A 24,241-nucleotide genomic window follows, 5' to 3' on the forward strand; every position below is an offset into this window, starting at 1 on the left:
TTTTGATGCTTCACTCTGTCACACTTTATCTCATTTAAGCCTGAGAAATAGATGCTATTATTATCTACAATTTGCATATGAAATGGCAGAGGTTAAAATTACTTCCCAAAGTCACCCAGCTAATAAATGTCCAGAGCAGAATTCAAACTTGAATTTTCCAACAGAACTCTAATTTAATGTCAATCATGAGACCTGAGGGGCCACTGAGTCTGACATTTTATTTTACAGATAAGAAAAATGAAGTGTATGGAGGTTAAGTGATTTGCCCAATCACAAAGCTAGTGAAGGCAGGCAGGATTTGAATTCAGGATTTTCTAATTCCAAGCTCAGGACTCTATTCCACCTATCTGCCTAGACTTTTAGAGTTAAAAGAGATTTTCAAGTTCCTTTCATCTAACCTCTATCTGTATAAGAATTCTCTCTAAAACATACCTTGACAAATGACCATCTAGTCTTTGCTCAAAGACTTCTAATGTGAGAGATCATCTCTATTTTGAGGGAGGGAGCCCTTCTTACTTTGAGAAAGCTTTAATTTTCAAGAAGCTTTTCCTTATATAACAGCTATCTTTCATATAGCACTTTAAAGTTTGCAAAGAGCTTTACATATATTATCTCAGAAGGAATTAAGAGATTTGCCCACAGTCAAATAACTAAATTGGAGGGTACAGGAGTCTGCCCTTGACTGAGCTAACTCAACAGATATAACCACAAGTTTTCATGTCTGCACCTGATATGCCTGAGATCCAGGGCCAATCACAGATAAACGCATACACAGGAAAGAAGTACAACCACAATAACCCATTTCTCTCTTGAAAGGTATAGACTGGAAGAGATGAGTTCCCCTCTCAAAGCTTCTGGGTTTTGCTGTTGCCATTTTTTGTTGCTTCACTATCAAATGAGGGTTAATGCTATTAACCATATCTCCAACTTTGGAATCACTCACATTCCCAAATTTCTATGTCTTACCTTTTTTAAAACAAAACAAAAAAGGTATAGTGATTTTGCTGTTGACTTTTAGGAGTCTGGCTTCAACAAGTTTGCAACCTTGAGTGATGTCTAAAAGTTGTAATGCTTTTTCCATCTCCCCCCCCCTCCCATTTTTTTTTTTGGCTGGGGCAATTGGGGTCACACAGCAAGGAAGTGTTAAGTGTCTGAAGCCAGCTTTGAATTCAGGTCCTCTTGTCTTCAGGGCTGATGCTCTATCTACTGTGCCACCTAGATGCCTCTCCTCCAATTTTTTAAACACATCTATTTAAAATTTTGAATTCTAAATTCTATCCCTCTCTCTCTTTCTTTGCCCTTTTTTGTAATAAACAATCAGACATAGATTAGATACGTGCAATTATGTAAAATATTTGCATATTAGTAATTTTGTACAAGAAGATTAAATAAAAGAAAAAATTAAAGAGTAAAAATGCGTGCTTCAGTCTGTATTCAATTACTATCAGTTCTTTCTCTGAAGGTGAATAGTAGGCTTCATCACGAGTCCTTTGGGGTTGTCTTGGATCATTATATTGCTGAGAATAGCTAAGTCATCCACAATTCTTCATCAAACAGTATTGCTGCTATTGTGTACAACATTCTGGTTCTATTTACTTCATTATGCATCAGTTCATGTAATTCTTTCCAGGTTTTTAAAAAATCATATTGCTTGGCCTTTCTTAGCTTGTTTATCCATTTCGAAATTGATGGGAATCCCTTTAATTTCCAATTCTTAGCCACCACAAAAGAGCTGCTAGAAATATTTTTGTACAAATAAATCCTTATGAAGCTTTTAAGACAGTTCACAGAATCTAAAAGCCAAATTAGGTAGAATGATAGGATTTGGAAGATTTCATTTTGAATCATTCCTCTGCCATCTACTAGCTATATGACCCTGGGTAAGTGACCTAACCTTTCAGTTTCAATTTTCCCATCTGTAAAATGGAAACCATAATCACACCATCTCACGGGATTGTTGTAAGGATTAAATATGTAAAAGCGCTTTGCAAATTTTAAAAATGCTAATTAAATATTAGTGATGATGATGATAAGAATTCTTTTAGAAGTTACTTCAGAGGCCTGTTACTCCATGTTATCACCAGTTTGGTGACAGTACTAAAACTGTTACTATTCCAGCTGACTAAAGAAAAGTAAAGGGTAAATGTGTTTGTTGTTGTCCTTATTGCTTTTTTAAGTAGGAAAACATCCATCAACAAAGACGTTTCAAAACTGCCATACTGATACAAGGGTGGGTGGAAGCATCCAAGCCCAAACTTCTAAGCCCACACATTTTTTGCAAGGTTAGCACTGTGTCCTAGCAGAAAACTTTCTTTCCCTTCAGCAAATGCTCTCTGCTGAGAAGACATTTTAAAAGTTTGTTTAATGGGCAGATTTAGTGAATGTTCATTAAGCTTGGGGTGTCTATTAAATCCCTCTAATGAGCTACCTTTTACTATCTTTTTTCTCCCACCATGACTGCCTATAGACTTCAAATTTTTTTAATGGTCTCTCATATTCAAACCATTGCTTTTTGAAACTAAAGACTTTTACATTTCTTACTCTAATTATCCTGCCCCACTGGTACCTTTACCAAATACAATCAGCTTTGCAAACAGTCATTGCCCACTCAGGATAGGAAATTATTGATCGTGGATGAGCAATAAGGATGACTGTCTTCATTAATTAACTTTTTAAGTATTTATGGAGAAGAGGAGAGGATGGCAATTTCTTTTGGGGTTAACTAAATGTGAGCTCCTTGAAAGGAGGAGCTATTATTACTTTTCTTTGTAGCTCTACTTTTTTAACATGAAACATTTAAAAATTCTTATTGATTGGTGAATTTTCAGTACTTTAAAAAATGGGGGAGAGGAAGGAATATCTTTAAATGGCCATAAAACTTCTAAACAGTATAAATTAGGCATAGGATCATAGGTCCAAAGCTTCTTAAACTTTTTCTACTCATGACTCTTTGCCTGAGAAATTTTTACATGATCCCAAGTAGATATATTAAAAAGCTTTACAAATCAAACATTTACTGATAATAAATCATAATCTTGAGACCCCCACATTCAGTTACACGATTCCATATGGAATTACAGACCACAATTTAAGAAGCTGGGGGCCTAATCCAACCTCTTCATTTATAGATGAGGAAATTATGGTCAGGAAATTTGAAGGACAAAGTTGAAGTCACCTAGGTAGCAAAATCTGAACTCAAGCCTTTTAATTCCAGATTCAATGGTCATTACTCTATCCTAGGAGTTAGCAAAGTATAGTTTACAAGTTGCCCTTGAGCTAAGAATGGATTTTACATTTTTAAATAAAGTTTTATTGTGATTAAAAATAAAAACAAATACATTCCTAGCATATAGGTCTCACAAAAAGGGTGACAGGCTAACCATTTCTGCTAATCTTTGAACTCTACTATTATGCTGATCTTACAGCATGGTCAGAGTCTTGAAAAGAAGGTTTTTTTGGGTTTTTTTTTTTGAGTTTGAGTTTGAGGAAAGCCTAATTAATGGGATTATGCAAACTGTTCTAATAAGTTAACAGGCAGATGTGAGCTTGATTTATGCTCACAGGCAGGAGCCAGCTAAGTGGCACAGTAGGTACAGTGCACAACCTGGAGTTAAGAAAACACATCTTCTTGTGTTCAAACCTGACCTCAGTTACTTACTAGCTGTGTGAACCTGGGCAAAGTTACTTAACCCTGTTTACCTCAGTTTCCTCATCTATAAAATGAATTGAAGAAAGAAATGGAAATCCACTCTAGTTTCAATCAACCAAGAAAATCCCAAATAGAGTCACAAAGAGTTGGACACAACCAAAAAAAACAACAATATGGCCTTTATTCACAAACCAACTCATTCACAATCTAGTATAATTTGTCTGTGTTGCTTAGATGGGTCATACTGAGTTCCAAAAAGTCATTTAGGACCATTTACAAACTAGCCAAAGAGTCAATACCTTTTAAAAAAGACTTGTTCAAAATGTGAGTGCCAAATGAGAGAAGTGGAATCAACATGGCAAAGAATACAGCACCTCTTACAAATATTAAGTGCTCAATAAATATAGAATTTAAATATGAATTTATTAGAAGATGCCTGTGAATTAGTCATGCTTCAAGAACTCTGATTTTAAAAAGCACAGAAAGATATGAAGACTAGTTGGCTTCCTTAGTTTAAAAAAAAAATGTTCTCACAGTTTTAAACAGCCTTAAATTTGTCTCCTAATAAGGACAACTGTCTTCTATCGATAAATGATCAAATTTCCATGTGCATATTTATCATGCAAATACCCAACCTAAGAAACTTTAACTGAATGGTTTAGATGAATCCAAAGTAGTTTGCTTTCTTGCCTAAGTAAAACTTGTTACCATTTAAATGTTGCCCAATTTATAATTGAATTAAATTATTTTCTGGAAGGAAGATGTCATAAGACTATAGATCTAAAAACTGGGAAGAGTGTCAGATCCCATAATATAGAACTCTTTCATTTGCCAGAAGAGAAAACTAAGAGTTGGAGAGATTATGTGACTTACTAAAGTCATCTAGGTAAAAAGTATAAGAGAATTGGAACACTGGTCCTAATCTTTAAGATATATGTGGGTTTTTTTTTTACATGCATGAGTGACATAAGTATTCAACAAACTAACTTTTGTGTATATCTAAGAGGCAGTTACAGATTTATGAACAGATTGTGCTGTAAATGTTCATGTGTAAATTAGTTGCCTAGAGCTGGGAAATTCTGTCATCATAAACTGGTGATATTTCTTGGTCCTGAGCTAGATAGCTGATTGTATTTCATTCAATTCAGTAAACATTTATTAAGTAACTACTATGTGCCAGGCATTGTGCTAAGCACTGTGGAAACAAAAAAGCAAAAAACAGTTCTGGGCTTCAAGGACCTTATAATCTATTAGGAGTGGAGACAGGGGGAAGGGAGAACAACATACAACTATATACAAAGAAAGCTACATATATGATAAATAAGAAATAAGAGAGGGAATGTACTAGAACTAAGAGGGGTTGGGGAAAGGGTACTTTAGGAGATGGGATTTTAGTTAGGACTTAAAGGAAGCCAGAAAGGTACCATGCTAAGATGTAACACAGCTTCAGAAATAGGAGACAGGAATAACTGGACTTGAATCTTGCTCCAGACATTTACTAGCTGTGTTACCCTGGGCAAGTTAGTTAATCTTTTCAGATCCAAATTCTGTCATCTATAAACTGAGGGGTCAGACTTGACCCTGCCAGTTGTAAATTTGAGATTCTATGATCATTATTTTGCATTGTAATATAAAAAAGAATATTTTATTGCTATTCAGGGTCTTTCTTTTCCCTGACTCATTGTGGGACTAGAATTCAGTCTTACAGCTTTCTCATCTACTCTTCTTTCCTAGACATATCCACAGAGCCCTTTGAACATATTTTCTAGGGCAGAAACTCTAAAGCAGGGCTAACAATTCCAAAGTGGGTCAACCGATAAATTTTGGTGGATCTACGAACTTGGATGGGGAAACCCCCCACACACAACATATTCTGAGAAGGAGGTCCTTCCAAAAAGGAAACCAAAAAATCCCCATCATAACATAACAAAACAAATCAACCTCCTGTTATAACAGATTTTATGAAAGCCATTTAAAAGATTGCCTCACAGCTATTCCTCTCTCAACATGCATACATATAAGCATACATGTTAAACACACAAATCCCTTTTTTTTTCAGGAACGAAATATGTCTTTGGGAATACAGAGGACTGTTCTAAAGTATTATTCACCAAATGAGATAATGTATGTTAATTTTTTTGTAGAGCTTGAAGTGCTACATAAACGAACTATTATATATTATCTAGCTGGTCTGAGAATTTCATTAACAGAAGTCAGGATGGGGAAAAGGGTCCTGGAGATAAGAAGAATGGGCTACTTGTTAGCAGATATGAGTAGGATGAGATTGGCTCTACACCAGAGGTGGTAGGAAGGAAAAGAAAAAAAAGGAAAAAGAAAAAAGGAAAAGGTTGGGGTTAAGGGACAAAGAACTGGAAGTCAAGAGAGACCTCAGTTCAAATCTTAGCTCTGATGCAAACTGAGTTTTGATTTCTTCACCTATAAAATCAGGATAATAATGTACCTGTATATGTGTTACCTTATAAGATTCTTAAGAGGAAGGAATTTTGCAAATCTTAAAATTCTACACAAATTTTGGCTTAGATCTATGATTTCATCAATGCAACTCCTAAAAAAAGGAAGCTACTGATCCTGAGGAAAGGATTGTGATTTGCCCAGCATTCCACAGCCATTTTGTTTCAAAGATGGGGCTTAAATCCAGGTCTTCTTGAGACTCTGAGACTAGCTCTCTATCCTCTGAGACCAGCTCTCTATCCATTCTTTTCCATATTGTTCTCTCCCTCTATATGAGCTATTATTAAATATTCTTTCTTTCCTCACTATTGTCAGTGCTAATACTTTAACCTGTTCTCTCTACCTTGACCCCCTTATTGCAGAGACCCTGAAGGAAAAGTAAGAATGGGATACAGTAATGGAACCAATCCCAGGCAGAGGGGCCAGGGGAAGAAGAAATAAGACAAAAGGACTATTTCAATAGATGACAAAAGAAAGGAAAAGGAAGCTTTTGTGGCCACTAGACTGAGTGACCATTCCAGGGTGTCATATAATGTAAAAAAGACAGAAAAAATGGATGAACAAAAGTTGAGTATTTTTTGTACATGACAAATATAGAATGTGGGAATAGCTAGACATGCCTGGCTAAATTCAGATATGGTCCCAAATAGTGTTACAATTGAGTATAATCAGAACTGGCACTCTTAGATTGAACAAATTTAGCAAGCCACTAGAAAAGGCACAATATATATACCAAGAGTTATACAATTTATAACTTGGACATTTAAAAAAATCATAAAATTACAATAAATAAAAATTAGATATTTATCAAAACATATTCAATGAATGAAAAAATCAGAAATTGAAAATATTTAGATTTGTTTAAATTGTGTCTGTTGTGAAAGAGAAACAGTTTACATTATTTTCAATTACTTACTGCCACAAGATGTCCAGACAGACCTATAGAGTTGTGTTAAGATGCTATATTTATATTTAAGTATAACTCACTGGAATTGACCAAGCCTAGTCAGGTGTTTCTAGACTTATCTGGATTGATCTATAAAATTTATAAGAGTAGGGTGTTTGCAAAATGAATATTATGGGATTGTTTTACATGATTGCATGTATATTACCTATATCAGATTGCTTGCCATCTTGGTGGAGGAGGAAAGGGAAGGAGGGATAGAATTTGGAACTCAAAACTTTAAAATATTTTTCTGGTCATACATAGGTTTATTTTCCTTTTTCAAGTTGCCTCCCTACTCTACTCCCTGCCTCTTCTCTTTAACACGCACACACATGATAGCAATTTAAAATTGGTAAGACATGATTTCCTTGCAAAAGGCATTCCCCTTCTCAAAATACTTGTCCCAAATTCTCACTCTGTGCATCATGTACCATATGCCTCCTTTTCCTATGACTCAACCAGCATCATTATAGTAGTTAGAGTGGTCATAAAGTCTAAGGGTCATTATTACTTTTTCTTCATTTATCACCTAGTGGTGTCTTATCTACTAACTTTCAGAGGATCATAGGACTATGCATCTGGACTAGGAAGGGGACTCAGATGCCATGTACAATGAGAGTCAAAAGGATTAAATTACTTATTTAAAAAAAAAATAATCACACAGGTAGTAAGCAGCAAAGACCTGAGGTCCTTAGACTTTATAACTGAAACTTTTCCCCTATGCCCCCAAATTCTGGTGGATTCTAAAAAAATAGATTCCATTGAGCCAGTACTTAAAATCTTTTTTGCTTGATAGGACCTGGGAAAGCATGCTCTGAGAGCTGAGGGTCACCTCAACACTGTGATGAGCAAGGCTTTAATGGAGGACCATTAATTTATCATGTTCTAAATCAGGATCACAAGCATGAGTTAAAAATGAGACACATAGGCAGGGAGTTAAATCTCTAAATCCCATTACTGGGATTGTTAATGATCCTGTCCCAAATTAAGATAAACCACAATCAGAATGTACCCATAAGTCTATGTTAAAGAAACTGTCATTATCCATGGATCAAATTTACTAGCCACAATACCTCAACATTTCAAGGATCTGTAATTTAATCCATGTAGGCACTTCCTTCACTTATGCAGACCAAATTCCATCTTTAATGTAATACATAGTCTTATTTAGTATTTCCATATCTGTATAACATCCTGTTTTCCCTTTGTAGAATCAAAGTTCTTTGAGAACAGAGACTATTTCATTTTTGTCTTTGTACTCAGCACTTGCTATATTACCTGGCATATAGGAAGCATGTAATAAAAGCTTGTTGAATTGAATTGGAATTTCTGAGCATTTGTGTAAATAAATGAAATTCATCATACTGTAGCTGTGAGGGTGAACCTCTCTGAGCTCAGTTAGGATGGCTCTAGCTGGGTAGGACAGGCTAAAATCCTCCTAGCTTAGTCCTAGAGTTTACAATTAATTTATGTAAATTAAGATTATAGAATTATCCATTCAGAGTTGTGAGGGATATTAGAGGTCATTTAATCTAACATCTTCCTTTTAAAAATGAGAGAAATGAGGCTCAGAGAAGATGAGAAATCTCCTGAGATCACACTGTTAGAAAGTATCAGAAATAAGATTTGAACTGAGGGCTTCCTGACTCTTAAGTTCAACAGATAAAATTCTTGTACTATTCAGATCTTGAGACAACAAATTATAGAAACTCTGGAGAATTATTAAAAGTCTTTTCATATTATGTCCTATTTCAGATGATAGGTAGCCTTCTTTCTTTTTTAATTTCATTATTTCTCTTCCTTTCTTCATTATTCTTTCCTTCCTTCTTCATTTCTGTCTCCTTCCTCTCTCTCTCCTTCCTTCTTTCCTTCCTTTCTTTCTCTTCCTTCCTTCATTATCTTTCCTTCCTTCCTCCTTTCTCCCTTCCTTCTTTCATTCTTTTCTATCTTTTTTGATATGGTTGGAAAGGAAAGACATATTTTTGGGGTCAATCTCATATGTAGATTTAAACTCCCTGAGGTTGTTTAGATTTTGACTTATTTAATTTGAATTTGTCAATCTTCCAACTAGCAAGACCTTGCTAAATCTTAAGAGTTCTTTTACTATGAAAATATTTGAAGCCTCTGTTAATAAGAAAGAGAAAATTAAGTTCCAGTTGCCCTCACCTGCCCCATCATTGTCTCTTTATACTGTTTTTTCTGGGTCACTTTGATTGGAGGCAGTTTCGTCACAGCTGACACAAGGAAGTTCATCAGAATGTCCTCACAGTTGGCCAGTTGGTCCACCATATTCTTCAGGCTGGCTGGCAGATAATGAGTGTACAGGTAGTGATAATATCTACAAAACCAAAGTAGAGAGACAGCAATTCATATGGAGACATCATCTTGGGATGATATGCGATTCACACATACAGAAAGGTCATATAAGCCAGCTGAACCCCAAAACAAATCATTATAATTGGCTTGTCATGGATCAAAAACAGGGGTGATGGCTCACCCAGGCTAACATATTTTCAGGTCAAATCTATTAGGGAAGTACATATGAACACTTGAAAATAGCAAGAGGAATAACTTACATATTATTTATTTACTGTGAAAGACCTTGCTTTATGATTCCATGGATGTAATTTAAATTCAAACCAAATCCTAGCAATATATAGAGCATCTCTTACCCAAGAAATCCATTACATGGCTACCCTTGTCCTTGATATTATAAATATACTATTCTATCACATATGGTCCATAGTACCAGTATTTCAAACAATAAAATAGAACTCAGATTGATTGCGGCTAAATAAGCTGGACCTTCAATTAACCAGAATTTTTTTCTCTTGATTTTACTTTCAAGAGAGAGAAATAAAATGATATTACAAATTTATTTTGGGGAAAAATATACAGGGAGTATTTTGGGCTCAAGTGGCACAGAATATAATCTATATTTTATATATTTAAAGGACTAAGGCAAAATGGCATAATGGAAGGGAAAATTAATTTGAAGAGGACCTAGGTCTTGGCTCTGCTCCTTACTAGTTGCATGACTTTGGGCCAAACTTAACTTCTCTGGGCTTCAGTTTCCATATGATGAGTGAAGAGGGATGAACCAAATGGTCACAAAGATCTCTTAGAATTCTAAATCCTATAGTCTAATAACTGTCTATTGACAAATGATATCTGAAATTATAACCTCAAAGTCCTTAATGATCCTCAGTCATCAAAGACTAAATTATGGTTGGCATTTCCTCCCTTAGCATACAGGAAAGCAAAATATTAATTAATAACACTTTTTTTTCTATCCCTAATTAAAAACAAGTCGTATTTACATAGTGTTTGAAGGTTAATAAATCACTTTCTTGAAAGTTAATAAAGTATTTCCAAAAACCCTTTCAGGAAGTTAGCCCAAGTATCATTCTCCCCATTTTTCAGGTGGTGAAATTAAGATTAAGAATTGAAGTGATCTGAACATGGCTGTATTAGTAACTGCTGGACTGCTTTGGGCTGCTACCAACATGAGGTGGGACAAAGTCCCTCTATCTCCATGGACTTTAGTTCCTTCATTTATAAAATATGGGAGGTTTAACTAGATTATCTCTGAGTTCCTTTCTGTCTCTAAACCTATGAATTTATGACTTCTACTGGACTTCTCTTGAAAAGACTGTCAACAACAAAAACTGCAACCATAAAAATAATTATGAATAAACAACAAAAACAAAAAATAAGTCAATTAACTGGAATAACCTATTCCTCAAGCATGCTGGGATTACTATACAATAAGACAATAAGAAGACAATATGCTAAGAGATTTCTTTATATACAAATTAGAGCAACCAGGACATCCAAGCTGAGCCAAGAAGTTAACTAATTAACTCCCACAAGCGATCCGAACATGGCTGCCAAGTTTCAGCTCTGACCGCAGCCAGAGCCCAACTTGATACAACATTCGGGAAGAGCCCCATCTGATTTGCTTACTTGTGGTAAATAGCAGCTCCTGTCAATACCATGGAATAGTCATTAGTCCACTTAGATGTGTAACCCCACCGTTCTTTAGTGTTATCCCAGAAATGGCTGCGAGCTGGGTACCCTACAATCCTCTCTGGAAAACTCTGCCATACTGTAAAGGCAAAATCCACCTGCAGGCAAAACACAAGCCAAACAAGTAATCAGAAATGTTAACAAGTGTCAACAAAACATTACCTTCCCTGCTAATTCAGAATGCAAAATCCGGGGACTGTTGCAAAACATTAATTCCATGTATTCATCAGTAAATTAAACTGACTACTTGACATTTTGCCCTGTGATTATGCACATTTTTATGTTTTCTGTTAAAGGAAGCTCGAAGCATTGCAGAGTTGAAATAGAAATTCATAGAGAAGTCCTTGTAGAAACTCAGCCTTCTCGGGGAAAAACCATATTGGCTATTGTTTTTTTTTTTTTTTTTTTAAATTTGTTTTGTTTTTCTCCCCTTTGTGACAAAAGTAACTATCAATTTAAATGGAAATAAATTTGTAGACACTAGTGTCCTGATTACACTGTCCTAGTAAAACAGAATCAATTCAGATTTCAAATAAAATGGATTTTTTAAAATCATTTTAAAAAAGGCAAATCCTAATTTTGATATGAGGATGACATAATTAAGAATGATAACCACAGTGTTTTTAGCAGGTAAAGATAGAAGATAGTGAAATTTAGAAATCATATACAACAAAATCTATTTCAACATTTTTTGTGACTGTTGATAAAGAAAATGCATCTACGATAGTTCCAAGAGTATACAGTAACCTGGCCAATTAGAGTTTCTAAGTAGTAACCCTGCTTTCTAGAGTCATTTGTAGCTAGTAAATAAAAAAGTAAAACCTGAGTCAGTAGGATTTTTTCTGGTTCTAAAATGCTACACTCTACTTTGATGTATAGAATGTGTTTAGAAATCATCTTGCAATGTTGCACAGACCCTTGTTTCATGAATAGTGAAAAAGTATGGAGTAGTGGGTAGAGCCCTAAGCCAAGAGTCAGAGATACTCATTTTCCTAAATTCAAATCTGCCCTCAGGAATTTACTAGCTGATAGTTAGTTTCTGGGCAATTCATCTAACCCCATTTTGCCTCAGTTTCCTCATGTATGAAATGAGTATCTTTGCCAAGAAAACTCCAAATAGGGTCACGGACAATTAGACAATAACTGAAAAATGACTATTTGTGCCAGAATGATCACCCATAGAATGATGACATATTCTATATGACAGAATGATCACACATTTCCCATTGAGAAGGTCACAAGAAGTGTGATTGTATGTCTTTATACAATACACAAATTAAATCATCTCCTTAATTAGCCAGTCGAAGATTTGTGAATCACAGATCCTGGCTACGTAATATTCTGGGGCAGACATCAGGGAGGACACATTTCTTTTTCCATCATTCTCAGTGCTTACTAGAAGTACTGCCTCTAGAGAATAAATTTTAATCAATGGATTGAACCTTAGAGAGAATGACTCTATAGGGACTGATCCAATTTTATTATCATCAAAACAATCACTCAAAACCCAAAGATTGGTTAATACAAGCTAACATTTATTAAGATCCTTCTAGGCAGAACCCTTTGGGGAGAGGCTGTTTAGAAATATTTTGGAGGTGAGGAAGGGACTAGACCTGTGATTTCATTGGGATAAGCTACTGGTAAAGAAAGAATCTCTCTCAATAGGAGATAATGCTGTACAATGGAAAATGTGCTGGATTTGAAATCAGAGGACTGACATAGGTCTGAATCTCAGATGTGTCACTTAATCCCTTTATGACAACAGACAAGTGAATTGATCTCTCTGGTCCTTAGAGATCAATTTCCTCATCTAAAAAATGAGGAGGCAGGGCTAGCTGAATTGTTGTCTGAAGTCTCTTTCACTTCTAAATCTATAATCCAATGATCTTCTAGCAGGTTAGAAGCTGTTCTGTAACATACAGTATTAAATGGTTGCCTGGAGGCACTGAGAGTTTAAATGATTTGCTCACGTTTCCACAGCCAGCATATGTCAGAGACAGTACCTGAAACCAGGTCTTCCTGTCTTTAAAGTCAAGCCGCTATCTATTACACCATAATGACTCTCATTAGTAATATCAATCAATCCTATTAGTTAAAAATACCCACTAATATTTAAATATCAATAATAATTCAATTATTGTTACTAACAATTATTGCTACTAGTCATAGTTGAAGTTTCAAAGCATCTTCATGTCTATTCTCTCATCTCATCTTCCCAGTAACCCCACAGCTCAGGCAGGAAGGGCAGCTGTATTTTGCAACTGAGGAAACAGAATAAATGATGATGGATACAGCAAAGGCCAGAAATGAGACCATCTAATGTTTAGCCTTGCGTTCCAGAGGTCATACCTACATATAGGAGTAGAATCTTTTAGTAGAAAGAGAAGAAAAAGAGGGAGTCCATCAATGGGAGAATGGCTGAACAAATTATGATATAGGAATAACATGGAATACTATTGTGCAGTAAGAAATGATGAAAAGGATGCATTCAGAAAAGTCTCAAGAAGATGTTATTGAACCAATGCCAAATTATGTGAGCAAAACTGGGAGAACAATTTATACAGTAACAATCACATCATAAAAACAAGTACAATGTGGGGATTTGTATTGTTTGACCATGCATATTTATTATAGAGTTTTGTTTTCTTTTAAAATGAAGTGGAAAAGAGAAAGAAAAAAGAGAGAGAAACAAAGAGACAAAAAGAGACAGGGACAGAAAGGGACAGAGAGACAGAATGCTTTTTAATTGAAAAATATAAAAATTTTAAATGAAGTCAGAAAAATCTTGGTTTAAATCTTCCTAGCATTTACTGTTAATGAGAACTAGAACAAATCACTTAAATTTTTTGATCTATCCTATGAAATAAGGGCAATAACATATGTCTAGTAATTCATAAGGTCATTTTAAAGCTCAAAAAAGATATCATATATAAAGTACACAGAGTTTGTTACAGAAACATCAGTAGTTATTATTATGATGAGACTGGAAAGGCAGATTAAGTAAGGTTGTGGAAGGCATTAAAAACCAAGGTAAAGCATTTGGATTTATTCTGTAGCAGCAGGGAGCCATTGTAAGTATTTGAATAAGAGACTAACTTGATCAAAACTGGTCATCAAAAAGATTAATCTGGCAAGAGTATGCAGGGGAAATTGGAGGCGGGGGAGGTCTGGAGGCAGGAGGACTGAATGCTGTCATCCTAAACTTTCAATAGATAGTCTAATTCTACTATAATAGGAAAGCTTTATTTACATAACTTTGAATCAAATATTGCTTTCAAGAAAAACTTACTTAGAGTAATACAAATGCTTGTATGATGCTCTAAGAGTTGCAAAGTGCTTCACACACATATTTACCAATATGCAGTTCTGCTGTATTCAGTCATTTCAGTTGTGTCCAAATCTTTGTGACCCATTTGGGATTTTCTTGGCAAAGATACTAGAGTAGTTTGACATTTCTTTCTCCAACTTGTGAGAAACTGAGGCAAATTGGGTTAAATAAATTGCCCAAAGTCACACAGCTAATAAATGTCTGAGTTTGGATTTGAACCCATGAAGTATGAGTCTTCCTAACTTCAAGCCTGGCATTCTATCTAGCTGCATATGTATGTGTCTGTATAATATGCACATGTTGGTGTGTGTATACATACACATGTATTTATAAGCACACATTTAAATGCATAGATTCATTTGATTCTCACAATAATCCTGGGAGGCAGGTGCTTTATTATCTTTGCTTTACTGATGAGGAAACTGAGACTGAGGTTAAGAAGATAACACAAGGGTTAGACTACAAAGAAAGGGTATGAATTCAGGTCTTTCTGACTCCACATTTAACACTCCAATTTTTTTTTCTAGGAATCTAAAGATTGAGAGGCATCATGAGAATCGCCAGTATCTCTTGGGGTACTTAAATCATAGTCACAACCTCTACATTGTTTCTGGTGTTTAATATTTAAACAGCCCAGCATAAAGAGGAAATTATATCAGGCTCATCTTCAGAGAAACATACTCACTATTATCACTTTAAAAAAATACTAATTTACGGCCCCAAAGAGAAATATATACATTGAAAAGAACTGGAAAGCCCAAAGGGGTATTTTTATCACATGGATTTCCTATCATTTTCAAGCTGTTTCAAGTCATTTCAAAGCAAGTTAAGAGAAATTCAGATAAATTTGTTATTCTTGTGATCATTCAGATCTCATCCAGATCATTAGCATATCAAAGAATCAAAGGTCAGCTTAGGGGCCTTTCTCTTAAAAACTGACATCTGTTTTCTTTAGATCACTTGGAACAATTCAGATTAATGTAAATAACTATAAACCAAGTATGCCTAATGTCTCTTCTAGAATGCAATATAAATATCTGTCCTTTTACTAAGGAGAGACATTTAAAAAGCTGAAACTATTTGGGGGAGGAAGGAATAAGCCCAAAGCCTATTCATGTAAATAAAGGAAAATGAAGCCAAAAAAAATTAAATAAATAAAAATAAAAGGAAATGAAAACAAAAGAAAAGAAACCTTCATCCCAGATCATTTTAAGCAGTATCACCACTCTAGTTATCAGCAAGAAGAGCAAACCAGTCTGCCAGCCTCTTAAATCTTCATATCAATTTCAACCCACATTGACTTCTAATTACTGCACATACAACAAATGTCCCTCTCAGCATGTGACACAGTGCTTGGGACTGTTACTCTGAGAATAGAATTTGACATGAAACGTGTATACATCACAGAGGCAAAAAGTTGTTGTATCACGGGCCACAAAACACCAACCCTAGGAGGGCCATTTGTGTCCTGGAGGATGGAGAGAAGAGCTGGGGAATGGGAAGAAGCAGGTAGGGACCAAAAACTCCTGATCACATTTAAGCAACAGAATTTTCGGCATGTGTGACAATGCCATGTTCCTAAGTCACAACAGTAGTCAAATGGCAATGGGTACCATCCCATATCAGGGATTCCATACATTTTTTCCTCTTCCAAAATTTAGTTGCCCACTTTACTCCTACCCAACATAACTGGCTTCAGGAGCTTCCTTCTTCATCTCAGAAACAGCAATATTTTATCAAGATGGGCCTGAACACTTTTGTCTTTTCTAGCACTTCACTATGAAGTCTGTTCAACTCCATCTTATGGAAATCGAAAGCATCATTTGGGCTGTGAAAAGGAGACAGTGGGTCCCTGAGCTCCATCAATAGTGAGTCTTATTGAGAAAGAAAAAAAAAAAAAGCCAAAAGATGACTAGCGATTGAATGATAGCAAATGCTAATGTTTAGTTAGAAAGAAAAAGCTTATGAAAGAAAAGGAAAAATGAAAAGGAAAAGGGGAAAAGAAGAACAAGGTGCAAAATCTCTAAGCTTTTTAGTAGGTACCATTAATAATGTATTTCCAATATACTACATTTTTATATAACTGTCTTTGGTCTCCCCGATGGTTTAAAGAAAGGTTTCAGGGATCAATACTCATCCTAGTTGTAAAAATTGGTTTTCTACAATATCTATCTTTCTTCTTCTTGCTCTCCCCCTCATGCTCTCTTTTAGTGCAATCTTATTTTTGGCACAAATATCTGAACATCTGAAAGAGCAGGGATCTCCATCTCAGACTTAAAGTGAAACCATTTGCTCTTGTGTGGGTGAAAGAAAATCAACACTTGTACCAAGGCAGAAATACTGTTTTTAGAACCAGGAATAATGTTCCATAACAGAGGCAGCATACACCCGCACATACATTAAGAAAATTAAAGAAGGGTAGAACTGTTTTCTCCGGACAGTATGGTTAGAAGATAATGTTAAATAGACTCCTTTGGGTCCCTCCAGAACTCCCCTATTCAGGGCCCAACTCCCCTGCTGACAGCTGGGTCATTTAGAAATAAACTAAGAGAGGGCAGAGAGAAGGGAGGCTGGGCAATGCAAATGAGGAGCCAATTAACACCCATAACAAAGAAGGAAAGGCCCTGGTAGGGGTAGGTAGTGGCAGGGCTATTGACAGAAGTATGATAGGTTGAAAAATGACACTGTGGGAAATTTCTTAAAAAAAAAAAAAAAAAAAAAAAAAAAAATCTCTTCTTTCCTGAGTCAGGAAAGCAGTGTGACAGAAACTCCTGGGTAGATCAATGCAACCACTCAGAAGAGTTTGCCTCCAAACAACTATAATGATCAATCTGTATGGAACACTCCTTCCTCTTTTTTTGTAGCTATGAGGGAGTGGGGTAGAGGGCTATAGGTACAGAGTGCTGTATACACTATCAAACAATGACTTTGCCAATTGCTTTTGTTTTATTGTTTTTCTTTGCTATTCACTGTGTATGGTAGACATACTTAAAAATAATTGTGAGGTAAAACTAAAATCATCAAAACTCTTAAAAAAAAAAAGATGTGTCTCTTCAGATAATGGACATTACTCACCTCAGTAGTTGAAAGCACGGTGTCTTCATCAAGACTTAAGACTGCATCTGTGATAATGTTGTCATAGGGCAGAAAACGACTGCTCATGACCTATGTATGGGGTGGAAGAATGAGAAAGGGGTAAGCGAATGATTTCAGCTTCATTATCCTTTGGGGAGGGGATAAAAAGAAAGGAACAACCACACTTTCTTTAGCAGGTGGACCTGCCTTCATTTGACCCTTCCTTTCTTTCCTCCCAAAATATATCATAACTTTTTGTATCTATTAAAGAGCACTGCCTCGCACAACATTGGAAAGCTGTCATTTTCCATCAGTGTGGCAGTCAGCTTAAATATAACTTGTATCCCAGGAATTAGAGAATCTTCATATCTCAAGAGTTGGAAGAGATCTTTAATCTTCTTCCAAATACGCTGCTTGTTTATGAATCTCACACTGGTTCTACTGATATCCATTTGGAACATATTTTTCAGAATCAGATTAGGAAAAAAAAAAAAAAAACAAACCCAAAGCCCAAAACCATTTTCGAGCTTCCTTGTGGGCAACAATTCTATTCTTCAATCAAGAAAGGAGAGACAAAGCAGCCAGTCTTGAAAGTTCTCTATTGTTGGGAACTCTTAAAGTATCCAATATGGAGGGAAATGGAACCAAAGAAAAGAGGGAGAGGAAGAGAGGAGGAAGGAGGGATGAAGGGAGAAAGGAGAAAGAGAATGCTAATGAAAAGCAATGAACCAATCTCAGCCCACTCAAAAGCAGACCAAATTTTACTTAAATCTAGACTAAAAGCTGGCTAGCCTGTGAGGATCATCTAAGAAGTTATTTTCTAGTTGATGAAACTCCTTGGCAGGGCTTAAAACATTAAAAAATTTGAAGTGTCCATCAGAACTCATCCCTGAGTTCAAGGGATGTGTCTGCAGCTTTATGGTTCCAGGGACTGTTTTTCCACATTGGTCAACTGGGTCAGGTATTTTGTTTCATTTTGGGGAGAGAGTTCCCTTTTCCTCAGGCTTTCAAAATGAAATAAAAAGAGATCACTATTATTACATATGCAATGGTCAAAAATTACAGCCCTGAAGCACTTCTCCTGATACATTTACATGTCCAGTGACTAAGGCAGAAACCACTGGCAGCCAGCTTAACACTCTGATCTTTCCCTTGTTAAGCCTACAGGGCAAAACTGAAAAGACAAGACCCATAAATCCACAATTGGATTTTGCAGTCAAAGCAGCCAACACATCAATTTTGAATTCAAGGCCAGGCACCCACGTTATAAAATGGGAAATGGGGAGGGAGCACGATCTCTCTCCTTCTGTCTGACCTAGTGCTGGTTTAAGAGGATGTAGTTTCCCTTTCTTAGTATCGTCAACAGAGGGCACATTAGCTGACCCAACCTCCCCCATCTTTCAGCTGCACGGGTAACAGTTAATCGCTTTCTAAGCTCTGGCACCAGGATCTTCCCAAAAGATGAACTGCAAGCAGTGAGTCAGTCAAATAGCAATTGTTAAGTACCTACTATGTGCTGGGCACTGGGCATAAAAGCCTGCATACATATCAGCACAAGGGAGGGACCAAGGAGGAGTCCACAATAACTGAAAGATGAAGAGATTACTTCAGCTGGTGGGAGGGGAGTGAGAAGGAGGGCAAGAGAATGGGGAAGAAAGGATTTGAGAATGGCTTACTCTGGAGCCAGAACTTGAAGAATGAGAAGGTCCTAAGCAGGTAAAGATGAAGACAACGTACATTCTAGTCATGGAGATCAGTCTATGCAAATGTAAGAAAGCAATACTGTGCCCAGAGTGCTGAGTTTGGTGTTGAAATACTCTCCCCTAATCTTAGAGTCTTAGTTTCCTCATCTGTAAAATATTGTTGAATTCATGACCTATGAGGTCCAAATCTAAATCTATGAGCCCATGAAGTTGAGATCAGGGAAGAGGTATAAGGGCGCTTTGTCTGGAACAGTTTTATAGATTCAGAATCAAGAGAAACCTTGTCTTTTTTTTTTTTTTTTTTTTAAACAGAGAAGGAACCAAGGCTAAGACTGATCAAAATGACACGTGGGAAGAAGCAATGAGAACAAAGGCTGGAAAAGCTGATGGACAACAAAGTGTGGAAGACTAAATGTTATGTTTTTAACACCGGATTTTATCCCACAGACCACAGACAACCATTTAAGATTTTTGAACCAGGGAATAACATGATGAGACGTGAATTGGAAGGATAACACTGGTAGCAGAATGAAGAATGGATTAAAACGAGTAGAAACTGGAAGCAGGAAGACTCGCTAGAAAGCTATTACAATAGTCAAAGTTAGAGGCATAAGAAACCGGATGAAGTTGGAAATGGAGAGCATGAAAAGAAGGGGACAGGTGGAAAAGACACCAGAAGTGGGATTGTGACAACCATAGGATTTGGGGAGGTATGGGAGAGACAAGCATCAAAGCTGATTGAGATTTTGATTATGTGTGATTAGAAGAATGCCCTACTATTGATGAAAATAAGGAAAATGGGACAAGGGATAGATATAGAGTTCAGATCTAAACATGGTGAATTTGAGGTACTAACAGTATATTGAGGTGGACATATCCAAAGACAGGTAAAGGGAAAAATAATGACAATTGATATTTTTAAAAAACTGTTAAATTTCTAACATACTTTACATATATTATCAATTGAGCCTTTTAATAATCTGTGAGGGAGATATTGCATCTTCCCCATTTTGTGGATGGGAAAACTAAGGCTCAGAAAAGATAAATGTCCATAGGAATGCAATTAGTAAGCTAGGTTTTTCTGACTACAGGTTCAGAAGCATATCTATTACATCATAAGGCCTATTAAAATGGAGGTGAGTTTAGGGGAGAAACTGGGCTCAAGCCAAGAATAATTATTTAAGTCAGGTGAGTAGAGGAGACATCCAAGACATTTTTCTACAAATGGTTATAGAAATAATCATAGGCTTTAGTTATACAACAATGGAGTCAACACCATATCTCTATAGATCTTCTGAATCACTTCCACTTGAATTGTCTTGGGAAGATAAGATATGGGATACCAGAGTCCTTCCTCAAGCTGAACTACCAAGCATTGAAACTCTACTGAAAACAGTGTAACTCTAAAAAGCGGGTCACATTTTTTGGAATGTCAAATGCATGTTTGCCCCTAAAAACTATTTTAAAAAGAACTCATAAGGCAAGTGCTCACACAGAAGTCAGGAGAAACAATTCATAAACACTCTCAAGCTTTCTCTGAACAATTCTGGAATCAACTGTGAGAACATGGGAGACAAGGTAAAGGTCCATCCAATGTGGCCTGCCCACATTAAGGAAGGCACTTTGAGCAAAGCAGAATTGCAATAGTTCAAAACAAATATGAGATGCACAGATTTTAAGACATCTTTACTCCAAATTTCATTCCAACTATCAGTGCGTGATCAGCCATAGTCAGACACAATGGACATTGACCCTGATAAAGTGATACCATTTTGGTCTGCTTTGAATACGAAGGGCAACAACTTGTTAAAAAAGCAATGAGCGCCTGGGGTAGAAGTCAGAGAGGAAGGCATAAACTAAATTTATGGATTAAATCCCATTTGGAAATGTGAGCTGAACAAATGAATCCATGATCAAGAAGCCTCAGCATAATTCATGAAACATACTTCCCTTCTTTTGTTCCAGAGGTAGGAGGCTACCAGGGCAGAATGCTGTATTCATGTTTTAACAGGATCACATTTACTCAACCTTTTTTGTTACAAAGGGGGATTCTATTCTTGGGATGGAAATGGGGAAAGGGAGGGTGTAATGAGGCTCTTCCAGAACTGATTGATCAAAAAAGAAAAGTCATCAAAATAAACAAACAAACAAACAAAAAACCTTGTCATCCTAGTGGTCACTGTTAGTGAAAGGTAAAACTGAAGTAAGGGGGATAGGACTGATTAGGAGGACTGATTAGGATTATGGAGGACTACCTTAGTCACACAGCAGCCACAGAGCAATAAAGTTAAAGGCCAAGCAGAAATTCAGGGGTGCAAGGATGGCATGCGCTCACCCTGTGGACCCCTCCCACTATTTTTCTCAAGGCCACCTACCTTGCTTTCTCCTTCGATGACAATGACAGGCACGGGAGTAGCAGGCCAGCGGTGTTTGGCTGGCAGGGGTTTGTCACAATTCCAAAGAACTATAATCTGAAATGGAGAGAGGGGTTCATTAGATATCTTGATAAAAACCGGCTTAGGACACAAAGACTCATTTTATTTATAAAGGGAGAAAATTAAGTCTGGAGATTACTACACAAAACAGAATGAGAGCCTTCAGAATTGGCTTTAGAGGGCAGATAATCCACAAGCTCTTCAGTGTCTTGCCATTTCAACAACAAGAGAGAATAGAAAGAAATAGTTTAACTTCTTCTAGAAAAGGTGACTCTTCAACTCTTAATGTAGGGGAGGGGAGAAGGAAAGGATGTGATTTCATAGCAACCAGTTCTAAATAACGTCATTTTTTAGTGCAGCAGCTAGATGGTGCTGTGGATAAAATGCTGGGCTAGATTCAGAAAAACCTGAGCTCCAAATCAGCCTCAGATCCTGGGCCAGCCATTTGACCCTTCTGCCTGCCTCAGTTTCCTCATCTGTAAAATGGGGATGTCATGAGGATAAAACAAGATAACAACTGTAGAGTGCTTTGCAAATCTTGAGGCACCATATAAATGCTAGCTACCATGTGAAATAGGTAGTATAAACAATATAAGTCCTATTTTAAAATCCAATGCTGATTCCTTAAGGTGGTGTGAAGGTAACCCTGGTTTCTTGCCTCCAAAAGCTGCAATGGTATAGTAAGGACCAGATTAGTAAACTCCATCAAAGAATCCCACTCCAGTTTGGATTCAGGATGATATATTTTGGAGCCGCAGCAAAGCAACTCTAAAAGATCTACTAAATCATTGACAGGGAGGTTGCATCTTGCATGGATGAAAGGTTTACTCATGTCCATAAGCTCAGAGACATGTCATTTTATAGATGTAAAAAATGAGACTCGCAAACCATGAGTTAATGAAAAGAATGCTAGACAGGGAGTCTAGAGACCCTGTGTCTCTAGCATCTATTAGCTTACTAAGAGTAATTATGGACAAACCACTTTACTAATCCAAACCTCAGTTTCCTCATCATAAAATGGGGCTGATGATATTTGCACTGCCCATCTCCTTGAGTAGTTGTCAAAGAAAACACTTTGTCAGTCCTAAAAAGCTCTACATAAATGTAAGCTGTTAAAATCATTACCATGCAGTGACTTTGCCCAAGGCCATGTAACTAATAAATGTCATAGCCAGGAATGAGTACTTGATTCCAAGTCGACATCTCTGCCCATATTAGTATCCAGCTATTGAATACTTCATGTTGGAAACAAAAGCATTTGATCAATTGTATAAACTTTGATTTGGGGGCCTTTGAGGTGTAAAGCAGCGTGGGAGACACTTGGGGAAATTTGAAGTACAAGACAGAGGTCCAACTCCCAAGCACTTTACCAGTAGTCACTATGGCTAGGAAGGAATCAGGAAAGCAGTGACTTCCTCATGATCCCCGGTGTCCTTCACTATCTCAGTCCCTCAACTCCCCCCAGTACTGTTTCTGTGATTGTTATCTAATCATTTAAAGATACCACCATTAGCCTGATTTTTGGTGTGTCTTCCCCTTGGAGTTCTACCTCACCCTCCCAACAAGACATGCCAGATTTCCCAGGTAACATCGGAGAACCTCAAAGATAATCCAAATCAAGAGCTTGAAAGGAGAAGGCAGTGAACAAGGTATGAAGAAGATCTATTTGGGGGAGCAGTGTGATAGAGGAGGGGGAATGTCCTTTTGGAAAGTAAGAGGGGTTTTTTAAAAAGCCAGATGCTGTTTAGCAAATGTTCCCACTCACCTGGGCACAGTACTGAGACTTGGCTGCAGCAACTAGGAGTTTCAACACTGGCTGAGATTGAGAGACCAAGGGGGTCACTGCATGGATGACTGCAGTAAATTTGGAAGGGGGCTTTAAACCTGAAATGAAAATCACAGAGCTACTGAACAAAGCACTCAAAAACCACAGAAAATTTCCTGCCCTTCTCCCCATCTCCCCACATGGATCCACTCTCGAAAACATTTCTTTGGGTATAATTTTCCTTTGCCTTTTCTCTTTTACTAGGGCAAAGTTGTCTATTGACCATTGCTTAGTTGTGTCTGTAAAGAAGGAAACTTTTTTTTTGGTAATCCTACCCTACTTGCTCTATGCCTTTCCATCAACTTGGTGGAAATTGGCTTTCTTCCTATGTTCCTATTCTCAGGAATCTAATGCCATTCCCATATAAAAATCTATTCTCACCTCAAAGTGAATGTGGGTAACTGTTTTATTTTTTTTTTTTAGGATATTTGTAGTGAAAAACTTTCTAATCATGGGAGGCTTTGCATGCACTGAAGTATTTTAGGTGTGTCTCATTGCACACAGAATAAATGGGAAGGACAACTACATCTTGTGAGCAGTATAAACAAGACTGCTGGAGGAAAAAAAAAGCAACACCACAAAAGTCTTGATGCAGTTTTAAGTTGTAATCTACTGAAATATTATGTGACCAAGCCACTTTTAAGCACATTGCTAAATAATTCAGTATCACCTAATTGCACAAAATTAATAGTCTAATTATAAATGTCTTTTCATTTGAAAGTGATATGGCAAATAGCTTAACATTGTATCTAATAGCTACTTAACAAATGTTTACTGAT

General features: G+C 36.7%; 1 protein-coding gene across 1 annotated transcript in view; it reads right to left on the reverse strand.

The window, feature by feature from the left end:
- Window positions 1-24,241, reverse strand: part of EXT1 (exostosin glycosyltransferase 1) — a 341,760-nt gene that overhangs the window by 1,205 nt on the left and 316,314 nt on the right. Inside the window, exons 6-10 of the mRNA XM_003760340.4 lie at window positions 23,403-23,521; window positions 21,578-21,673; window positions 17,500-17,589; window positions 11,034-11,194; window positions 9,234-9,405 (exon numbers count right to left, since the gene is read on the reverse strand). Coding sequence (XP_003760388.1) covers window positions 9,234-9,405; window positions 11,034-11,194; window positions 17,500-17,589; window positions 21,578-21,673; window positions 23,403-23,521 — 638 coding nt within the window. The remainder of the gene's footprint in view (window positions 1-9,233; window positions 9,406-11,033; window positions 11,195-17,499; window positions 17,590-21,577; window positions 21,674-23,402; window positions 23,522-24,241) is intronic.

Source organism: Sarcophilus harrisii, chromosome 1, assembly GCF_902635505.1.
Source record: "Sarcophilus harrisii chromosome 1, mSarHar1.11, whole genome shotgun sequence".
In the NCBI taxonomy this organism is placed as follows: Eukaryota; Metazoa; Chordata; class Mammalia; order Dasyuromorphia; family Dasyuridae; genus Sarcophilus; species Sarcophilus harrisii.